The sequence below is a fragment of the Prionailurus viverrinus genome, chromosome D3 (genome assembly GCF_022837055.1).
Source record: "Prionailurus viverrinus isolate Anna chromosome D3, UM_Priviv_1.0, whole genome shotgun sequence".
Taxonomy (NCBI): Eukaryota; Metazoa; Chordata; class Mammalia; order Carnivora; family Felidae; genus Prionailurus; species Prionailurus viverrinus.
Window position 1 is genome coordinate 9,946,336 of NC_062572.1, and position 10,602 is coordinate 9,956,937.

Sequence of the window (10,602 nt, forward strand, 5' to 3'; positions counted from 1 at the left end):
GCGCGCGGCAGCCCCATCTCCCCGCCCCTCACGTGGCCCCTCCCTCTCACCCTAGGCCGGCTGGAGCCTCTTGGCCTGTCCACGTGCGCGCTTCCGAGCCGGCCCTGCAAGTCACGTGACTCCCGACTCTGCGTTTTCTCCACTACAGCCTTCCCAGCTCCTACTGCCTGAATTCGGCGTTATGGCTGCAGGCCTGCCCCGCGCCGCTTCTCTCTCCCCACTGTTTCCTCTCCTCCTGTTCCTCCTGCTCCTCTCCGCCCCGCATGGCGGTAGCGGCCTGCACACCAAGGGCGCCCTTCCCCTGGATACAATCACTTTCTACAAGGTAACGGGGGCGGAGGAATCGCGCGCAGGTGCAGCCTCAGCTAGTAATGGAGCGCACCTCCGTGGGGAAGGAGACAGGGCTGGCGGGGGGTGGTCTGTAGGGACGATCCATCAACGTAAAGGGATGGTGGACTTTGGGCCGGGGCCGTATCACGACCATGGGGTCCAGGGTCCCCGCACACCCTTGCCTTTGCAGTATTTGTACTTCCTCTTTTGCAAAAGAGCTAAGGAGATGCAGTCACGGGAACAAGCTGCCCCTTCCCCTCACCTAGGGGGAGAGGGCGGTGCCGGGCGAGATCCAATCCTCGAGACCCAAGTGGGAGGCCGGGAGGGCGGTGCGAGGCGGACGCCACCCGGCTCTGGGCTGTCGGGGGGGGGGGGGGGGGGTGGCGGTGGTTGAAAACTCCGCGTGTTACCTGGCTTTTCTGTGCCCCTCCTCTCTTGGTGTGGCGTGCAGCCTGTTTTGCAGTATGCAAACAGTGTCCGGATGTCCTGTGTCTTGAAGAGCGCAAGCGTTAAGAATAAGGGAACTCTGGGGCCGCCTGGGTGGCTCAGTGAAGCTCAGGTCATGATCCCATGGTTCACCAGTTTCAGCCCCACTCGTGCTTCCAGCTCAGAGCCTGGAGCCTGCCTCAGGGTCTGTGTCTCCCTCTCTCCCTCTCTGCCCCTCCCCACCCGTACTCTGTCTCTCTCTCAAAGATAAATAAAACATTTTTAAAAATTAAAGAAAAAAGAAGAATAAGGGAACTCTAGGGAATATCTTGGGCCTGGGGACATAGTAAAATAGGGTCAAGATGTGGAAGGATTAGCCTGGGTCAATGGATGTTGGAGGCTGAATGTATTCCCAACTCCCTCTTGCACCCATCTTCACACTCTGGCACCTTTCAACTTCACCTACGAGACGGGCATACTAAGCATTGAGAGAGAAGCCATTCATTTTATTTTCTTAATTTGTACCCGTTGCTGGGAAGGGAAACCATTTTTGGTTTCTACTTTTGTAGAGTTCTAAATCTGTCGCAAGTGGTTGAACTCTTTCTATTCTCAAAAGAGTTCCTTGTCCTGGATTTGGCACCTGTGGCTTATTCAAGAACTTAAAAGTGTAGGTATGGCTGGTTGATTGTAAGGCACACCCCACAGCACCTCATGCTTTGGGGTTCTTTATTGGCAAAGTTATACCCCACTCCCCAAATGCGGGAATGGGGTAATATCACAGACCAAGTGTGACTCAGAGGGAAATTTTGCGCTGTGAAGTTAACAATATTTCCTAATCAGTCGGTGCCTCTATGTCTTTATTGCTACCACCCTGGTCTCAGCTGTCATTACAGAAGTCTTCTGGCTGGTCTCCGTCTTTAGCCTCTACTCTCATCTCCTAACCATTCTCCTTTTTGTCCCCTCTGCTTCCAGCCATACATGCCTTCTGTCCTTTGAATATTCCTAGCCCATTACTGAGGTAGGCCCTTTGCCCTGGCAGTTTCTTCTGACTAGAACATTCTTTGCCCAATCTTTGAAAGGTTGGTTGCTCCTCATCATTCAGGCTTAGGTTAAATATTACCTTCTCAGAGTCCTGCCTTGAGTTCCCCTCCCCCCATCCAAAGTGCCAGTCACGTTAGTTTGATTTCTCTGTAGAGCTCTCATCATTGACTTCCCGCCCCTCGCCCCTGGCTATTTTGTCATCTCCTGCACCAGAATGTTATATGTCTATGAAGAACTGCATTGTCTGTTTTTTCACGGATCATCTGTACAACCTAGCAGGTTACCTGTCACATGGAAGATAATTGTTGAATGAATGAACAAATGTGTTCTCCAGTCCCTTTCTAGATCTCTCTTCCATCACTGAACAGAAGAGGCGCTTCCTGGTAATACATCCAAGGGCCTTGTTCTGTGCTTTGTCTTTCAGCAGTTTCCAGTGTCGTCTTTTGTTTCTTGCCCTTCACCATCATTAGAGATAAGAAACCCTCCATGCTTTTTTTTACTGCTCTGTTCACTATCACGTGATAGGCCCTTGGTACCTTTTTATTCAATGAATGAATGAATGATGAATTCTTCTGTACCTTAAAGAACCAAGTTGCCTAAATAAAGGGTATGGTGGAGTCAGTTCTTCAAGGATGAAGAAAGGACACAGATTTCTAAAGCAATTAAGAGATACAGCATGACTAACGAAAAGGAAAAAAATACACTGTGCAAATGTATGTCATTCAAAACCATTGTGCCTATGGCTAAAAATGGTAAAAGATGGAGACCTTTCAATTATGTTTCAGTGTTAGACCACTGTACACTTATTAATATTATTCCATAATACAATTGTAGGCCCCTTGAAGGTAGGGATCCTGTGCCATGCTTTTTAAATATTTTTTCCCCCGGACATATGTAGCATCTGCTACCGTAGCCTTCTCTAGTTGTGTTCATTTATCAGATATTTTCAGAGCATCTGCCACAGTCCAGGCACTCTTGGGCACTAGGGATATAACAGAGAACAAGTCAGATAAGGTCCTTATTCTCATAAATGTACATTCTAGTGGAGAGAACAGACAACAAACATGCAGGTAAGAATTTTAGAGGGTGATTAATGCAGTGAAGAAAGAGCAGGGTAACATGGTAGTATGGGGAAAATGAAGCAGTGCTAGATGGTATGAGCAGAGGAGGCCTCTCCATTAGGGGGGACGTCTGAACTGAACTTTGGATGATAGATATCCTGGAAGGAATTGGAGAAAGGGTATTCCAGCTAGTGGAGACAGCACCTAAAAAGGCCCTAAGTGGGAATTAGTTTGTTGTGTTGAAGTGAAATAAGGCCAGTTGGGCCAGAGGGATGTGATCTGATTTATATTTTAAGGCTTTGCTGCTTTTAGGCCCTCAAAGCTCACATTTTGGGGGTCAATGACCACTTAAAAGATGAGCTGTTCTAATAGCTTCTCCCTCCTTTCCTTGGGTCCCTGGGCAGTGTTAAATATTTTTTAAAAGCTAAAACCAAATGGATATCAACACACAAAGAGGAATAAGGACTAATAAAATTTGGAATGATGCCAGCTTGACTTAATTATGACAGCAATAGCCTGTGATGAAAAAGACCTGAAGTGATCACTTTGATTAGAAAAAAGTTGGAGAAGGCAGTTTGTTAGATAAAATCTGTGCATTGGGAGAAACCATCAAAAGAAAGATTTTGAGGAGTCCTCTAAAACTTAAATGTAGAATTACTATATATGACCATCATTTCCACTCCTAGGTATATACCCAAAAGAAATGAAAACAGGCATTCAATACACATTTGTACATGAATGTTTATAACACCACTATTCACAAATAGCCAAAAGGTGGAAACAACCCAATGTCCATCACCTGATGAATAAATAAAATGTGGCACATCCATACAATGGAATATTATTTGCCCACAAAAAGGAATGAAATACCAATCGATGCTACAACATGGATGAACCTTGAAAACATTATGCTGAGTGAAAGAAGCCAGGCACACAAGGCTACATGTATGATTCCATCAGAGTAGACATCATAGAGGAAAAAAGGCAGATAAGTGGTTGCTGTGTCTTAGAGGGAAGGAGGGATGGGAAATGACTGCTTCAAATGTGCGGGTATGTGATTCTTTTCAGGTGATGAAAATGTTCTGGAATAGATACTAGCACGCTGTTGTTAGTGGACTGAGTCCCACTAAATTGTACACTTTAAAATGATGAGTTTTGTGTGATGGGAATTTTGCCACAATTAAAGATCTTGACCCTGACAGTTTAGGACCTGGTGATCTAGCCAAAGGGAACTGTGATCTATGGAGGGGACATTGTCCTAAGCCTGGCCTCTCAGCAACTTCCTGTGAGCCCTGACATTGCAGAGTTCAGACTCAGAGCTCCCTAGCTGAAGCATCTCTGTGGTGCCAAGCCCTTTACAGATGGTTGTTGGTTTTTATCAGATTTCTGGTTCAGTGTTTACTGAAAAAGGCTGTTTGGGATGATGGGCATGACAGGGAACCACATAGTGTTTTCTAAGGGTTTCCTTAACCTTACCAAAAAGGCCACTGGAAGAGAAGGCCTTAATACATCTACAGCTTTGTTTATTCCTTTTTTTTTAATGTTTATTTATTTTGAGGGGGGAGGGGCAGAGAGAGTGGAAGGGAGAGAATCCCACAGTGCAGAGCCCAAAGTGGGGCTCAGTCTCACAGACTGTGAGATCATGACCTGAATGGAAATCAAGAGTCAGACACTTAACCGACTGAGCCACCCAGGCACCTGTACAGCTTTGTTTATTCTAAGCTGGGTTGTATATGTCTTTGATTACTGTGAACCAGTACCTAGTGGGGTACCCAAAACCAGTAAATTGTTAAATGAATCAATGGGTGGGTGAATAAATCAATCAATTGGGTGGGTGAATGAATGAATGAATATAAGTGTGCAAGTCCTGGTCTCCCTTGCAGGCTTGGTTTCCACTTTGTTTCTTAAACAGAGGTCCCTTGAGAAAGGGTATTAGCCCCAAAGGTCCCTGGAATCCCGAACTTGCTCAGCTCTCTATGCCCTCAGGTCATTCCCAAAAGCAAGTTCGTCTTGGTGAAGTTCGACACCCAGTACCCCTATGGTGAGAAGCAGGATGAGTTCAAGCGTCTGGCTGAAAACTCGGCCTCCAGCGATGATCTCTTGGTGGCGGAAGTGGGGATCTCAGGTATGGACAAGTTCAGCATGACTGTGGAGGGCAGAAGGGGAGGAAGCTGGGAATTACTTCCCTCCACGTAGGTGGAATATCTAACACTTTTCTGTCTGAGCCACACATGAGTGTAAGTGGGGTCATGGCCCTCAAGAATCTGGTACCCATGGCAGGCTTAGCTTGAACAGATTCTGACACCACAGAACCTCAGTTCATCCTTGCAGGTGCCCAAGGTTAGAGAATCCCTCATCCTTCACCCTCCACCCCACACTGACTTTAAATTGCATCTGAGAACTTGGAGTTCTCCTTGCAGGGGACTGTGGTCAGGGGGGTGCCAGTCTTCCTAGGGTCTGCATAGTAACTTCTTCCATCTTCTTTTCAGTTCTTTTTTTATCGGAACTATTGAGTTTTGGCCTTAGCTGAAATCCATCAGAGCTACCGCTAAATCAAGGACAGCTCCCAACCACAGTGACTACTCTAATAGTTGCCAGCATGTAGTGGTTTAGTTTGTAAAGGTGTGCACAGACAATGCATTAAAAAATATATTTTTTTAATGTTTATTTTTGAGAGAGTGAGCGCGTGCAAGTGGGGTAGAGGCAGAAAGAGAAGGAGACACAGAATCCGAAGCGGGCTCCAGGCTCTAAGCTGTTGGCACAGAGGCTGACACGGGGCTTGAACCCACAAACCTTGAGATCATGACCTGAGCTGAAGTCGGATGCCCAACCGACTAAGCCACCCAAGCGCCCCCAGACAGTGCATTTTTAATCTTCACTTGAACCCTGCCTAAAAAATGAGACACATTTCCTGTTTTTATACTTGAGGAAAACTGAAGCTCAAGGAACTCCACCTAAGTATCTATTCCCAAGTGTGGAGGGTTCTCCCCTCTCTCCACTTCCTTCCAGGTGGGATGCCTCTGTTCCCTAATAAGCTTGAGAGTCTGGTCCTAGGTAGAGATTGTTAGCACACTTTTCCAGGGCAGTCAGTCAATTCTTTTTTTTCTTTTTTTTTCTGTCAGATTGGTTTCCATACAACACCCAGTGCTCATCCCAACAAGTGTCAATTCTGACTCAGCTGCAATTCCACTCCTTTGGGGCTTTTACCAAGAGAAGAATAGCAGCTGACATTTATCAAACATTTACTGTGTGCCAGGCCACTAAGTGTTTTATGTGTATCTCATCCTTGTGACAACTCTATGACAAAAGTACCGTGACTCCTATTCTTCATGCTTTGAGTACCTTGCCCAAGACTGTAGAGTTTGAAGTGCTAGAACAAGGACTGGAACCCTACACTTCCTATACTGCTGCCCAGTAATAAGCAGCCTTGACCATTTCTTTCTGGCATCAGCCTTTGGGACTGCCACTGCCTGTTAGGAAGGACATAGCAAATACTAACAGCTACCACGTATTGCACACTCTGTCAGGTTAAGTGCACGTTTCCCCTCGTTGGGTCTTCCCAGAACCTCTCGTGTTGGGGACTCTGTCTGTTATCTACTACACGTTCCCCTTTTGGACTAAGCTCCAGCCAGAATGGCCTTTGCAATCCTTCAGTATACCCAGCTCATTCCTGCCTCAGAGCTTTGCAGCTGCAGCACTTCCTACCTGAGACGTTTTCCCTGGATCATCATGTGTCTGCCTCCTTGAAACTTTGGTCCTTCAGCTCATATCATGTCCACAGAAAGGCCTTCCAAGACCACCCAAAGTAGGTCTCCTTACCTACTTTCACATCATCCCATTTTATCATGGCCCTGATCACGTTTATCATCTCTCTTCTCACTCTTAAGAGAACATAAGCTCTTGGGGCGCCTGGGTGGCGCAGTCGGTTAAGCGTCCGACTTCAGCCAGGTCATGATCTCACGGTCTGTGAGTTCCAGCCCCGCGTCAGGCTCTGGGCTGGTGGCTCGGAGCCTGGAGCCTGTTTCCGATTCTGTGTCTCCCTCTCTCTCTGCCCCTCCCCCGTTCATGCTCTGTCTCTCTCTGTCCCAAAAATAAAAAATTTAAAAAAAAAAAAGTTGAAAAAAAAATTTTTTTTAAGAAAAGAGAACATAAGCTCTTTGCGATCACAGAGCTTATTACTCTTAGCCACAACCAGATCTGTAGCACTTAGAACAGGACATGGCACGTAGTGGGCATAGAATAAGTATTCAGAAGGATTCCCATATTTCAGGTGAGGAAAGTGAAATTCAGAGAGGCTAAATGACTTGATTAATGCCATATGGCTAGAAGTAGCCAAGGAGGAATTTAAACACAACCAGGATCCTTCTTGCTGTCAACTCAGATGGGCCTCATAGCAGCTTCCTGCCCTGTATTCCTCATGGTCTTGCTCCTCATATCTGGTTTCTGTTCACAGATTATGGTGATAAGCTAAATATGGAGCTGAGTGAGAAATACAAGCTGGACAAAGAGAACTACCCGGTCTTCTACCTCTTCCGTGATGGGGACTTTGAGAACCCAGTCCTGTATAGTGGGGCGGTTAAGGTTGGAGCTATCCAGCGCTGGCTAAAGGGTCAAGGAGTCTACCTAGGTATGCCTGGTTGCCTGCCTGTATATGATGCCCTTGCCGGGGAGTTCATCAGGGCCTCAGGTGTGGAGGCCCGCCAGGCCCTCTTGAAGCAGGGACAGGACAGTCTCGCAAATGTGAAAGAGACTGAGAAGAAGTGGGCCGAGCAGTATCTGAAGATCATGGGGAAAGTCTTAGACCAAGGTGAGGACTTTCCAGTGTCAGAAATGAGCCGGATCACCAAGCTGATTGAGAAGAACAAGATGAGTGATGGGAAGAAGGAAGAGCTCCAGAAGAGCTTAAACATCTTGACTGCTTTCCAGAAGAAGGGGGCTGAAAAGGAGGAGCTGTAAAAAGGCACTCCAGGTTTTCCAGGGTTTGGTGGGGGTGGGGAGGGGAGTTATTTGCTGGCCATGAGACTGTCCTGGGATATAAGAGAGTGGTGGGGAAAGTGGCACCAAGCCAGAAATCTGAGCATACTCAGACATTGATGCTGATGTGACCATGCTTGGGATATCCCTACAGCCAGTCTGTGTACACCTGGAACACTTAGCAGATAGGATTATTAAATTACCCCTCAGAAGGAATGGGTGCTGTAAAGAAGAGTGTACGGTCCAGGTCCTTGACAGGTGTAATTCTGACCCAATTAAAGTTTCTGTGTTTTGGTTAAGTGGACCTAAAGCCATTCAGTTTTCTTTCACAAATTGTACTTTGGCCTGTGACCTGCTTTCTCCTTTAAATTTATTTTTTAATCTAAGCTGGTATGGACTCCACTCTACCAGGATAACAGACTATCCTGGTAACACTGGAAACCGGTGGAAACTGGCTCAAGGCCTACCTTTATTACTTTCCACTGGCGTTCAAACTCAGGTGCACCAATTGTGGGTGGCAAAATGCGTTGTCCTTTTTCTGGTCCTTAAAGTGGAAATAGCAACATTAATGAAGTTCAGTGTAGTAATTTTCTATACTCCATGAAAAACATAGAGTAAATTCTTAGGTTTACTGATATAATTGGATGTTGTAGGGTTTTTTTTGTTTTTTTTGTGTGTGTTTTTTGGGGGAGAGCGAGAGCAAGAGAACACATGTAAGCAGGGGAGGGACAGAAGGAGAGAATCTTAAGTAGGCTCCATACTCAGTGCCGACTCTGATTCGGGGCTCAATCTGCACCATGAGAGGACTTGAGCTGGAATCAAGAGTGGTACACTTGGGGTACCTGGATGCCTCAACTGGTTAAGTGTTCAACTCTTGATTTTGGCTCAGGTTGCAATCTCAGGGTTCGTGAGATTAAGCCCCATGTTGGGCTCTGCACTGACAGTGTGGAGCCTGCTTGGGATTTTCCCTCTTTCTTGCTCTCAAAATGATAAACATTAAAAAAAGAATTGGACACGTAACCAGCTGAGCCACCCAGGCACCCCAGTATGGGTTTTTTAAGAATTGGTTTAGATAGCTTAAATGATATAATTTCTAATTTGAAAGTTTTTTAAATTTTTTTTTTTTTTTTACGTTTATTTATTTTTGAGACAGAGCGTGAGCAGGGGAGGGGCGGAGAGAGAGGGAGACATAGAATCTGAAGCAGGCTCCAGGCTCCAAGCTGTCAGCACAGAGCCCGATGGGAGCTCGAACTCACAAACCGCGAGATCATGACCTGAGCCGATGTCGGACGCTTAACCAACTGAGCCACCCAGGTGCCCCCTTTTTTTTTTTTTTAAAAGGGGAGTGTTTTCCAGTTTTCCATCTAAACTACTTTGTCACTGTCAGTTACTTGGTAAGTACCAGCTTTAAAAAAGCAGAGTGGGAGCACATGGAACTGACTCCGATCTGTTCTCAGGAGTGATAGGCAATCATCTGCAATGGTAAGCTTCATGATAACATCCCCACTTTCATATTTAACTATTTGTAAATGTTAAAGTGCAGCCCCTAAAATATTATTGAAGCCACACAAAGAAATTTAAGTTGAACAGAGTTAGCAAATAAAACCTTAACTTGTGTTCTCCCTTTTAGCCAGGTTGGTATTGAAAGTCATCAGAAACAAAGAATACAGGAAAATCCATGTGTTGAATGAGATTAACAAAAACAATTATGGTAGCTTATGCTCACAACTAAAACCAACTAAGGAAAAGATGTTCAGACCTAAACTCCTGCCTATAGCACAGGTGCTCTCAACATTCAACAAATGAATGTAACTGTATATATTTGGCCCAACAATTTCAATATTTCTCCTGCTTATTATTTCATTCTACTTGAAAATTTCGGAAGATCTTTTTGGATGCTTCTCACTGATAAACTTGCTTTAGCTGTTATAGTTGTTTCTCATCTAAAACAGGTTCACTTCCAAAGAACTAAGTATTCACGGTCTTATGGGAAATACAGTAAAACAAATGGCAGGTAGAGAGAGAACTCTAAATGCATCCACGGTCCCTGAATATGATCTCATCTTGTCAGTTGTGAAAGGAAAGGTGCAGCATATCAATGGGTACTTCATTGGATGGGTCCAGACTGAGTATTATAAGCTTAGGGTCTCCAGTTGAAGAAACATGAGCTATTGGGCAGGGCTAGATAATCCTATCAGAGGTTTTTTGTATCAAATATTTTTTTTAATGTTTTTTATTTGAGAGAGAGGGAGAAAGAATCCCAAGCAGACTCCACACTGTCAGCAGAGCCCGATGCAGGGCTCAATCCCACAAACCCTGAGATCATGACCTGAGCCAAAATCAAGAGTCAGATACTCAACTGAATAAGCCACCCAGGCGCCTGTATCGAACATTTTTCACTAAAGATGGGTGGCTCGGGTTGAGTGTCCAACTCTTGATTTTGGCTTGGGTCATTATCTTGCAGTTGTGGGTTCATGCCCCATATCGGGCTCCATGCTGTCAGCTGCTTGGGATTCTCTCTGACCCTCCCTCTTTAGCACTCTCTCTCAAAATAAACTTTAAAACATAAAGATGGGCCCTTTTCTAGTTTTGAGTCTGAAGTGATTTGCATATGCCACATAAGTTAAATTTTCCCTGACACTTGGGTCAAATGGATTCCTTCTCTTTTCTTCCTCTAATTAAATAATATTGTGGCTCAAATGCTGCTAATCAGGTTGTAATGGAGGCTATGGACTGGCTTCCCAGAATGAAACAAATAACAATATCAAGG

General features: G+C 45.3%; 2 protein-coding genes across 2 annotated transcripts in view; one reads left to right on the forward strand and one right to left on the reverse strand.

Moving 5' to 3' along the window:
- TMEM116 (transmembrane protein 116) overlaps positions 1–680 on the reverse strand; it is a 93,589-nt gene extending 92,909 nt beyond the window's left edge. The window contains exon 1 of the mRNA XM_047828376.1: positions 593–680. The gene's annotated coding sequence lies outside the window, so the exon portion shown is untranslated. The remainder of the gene's footprint in view (positions 1–592) is intronic.
- ERP29 (endoplasmic reticulum protein 29) lies at positions 35–8,136 on the forward strand. The gene is made up of 3 exons (XM_047828378.1): positions 35–325; positions 4,845–4,983; positions 7,312–8,136. Exons 1-3 carry the CDS (start codon positions 182–184, stop codon positions 7,812–7,814), a joined length of 786 nt encoding a protein of 261 aa, XP_047684334.1. The 5' UTR covers positions 35–181; the 3' UTR covers positions 7,815–8,136.
- Positions 8,137–10,602: the final 2,466 nt, after the last annotated feature.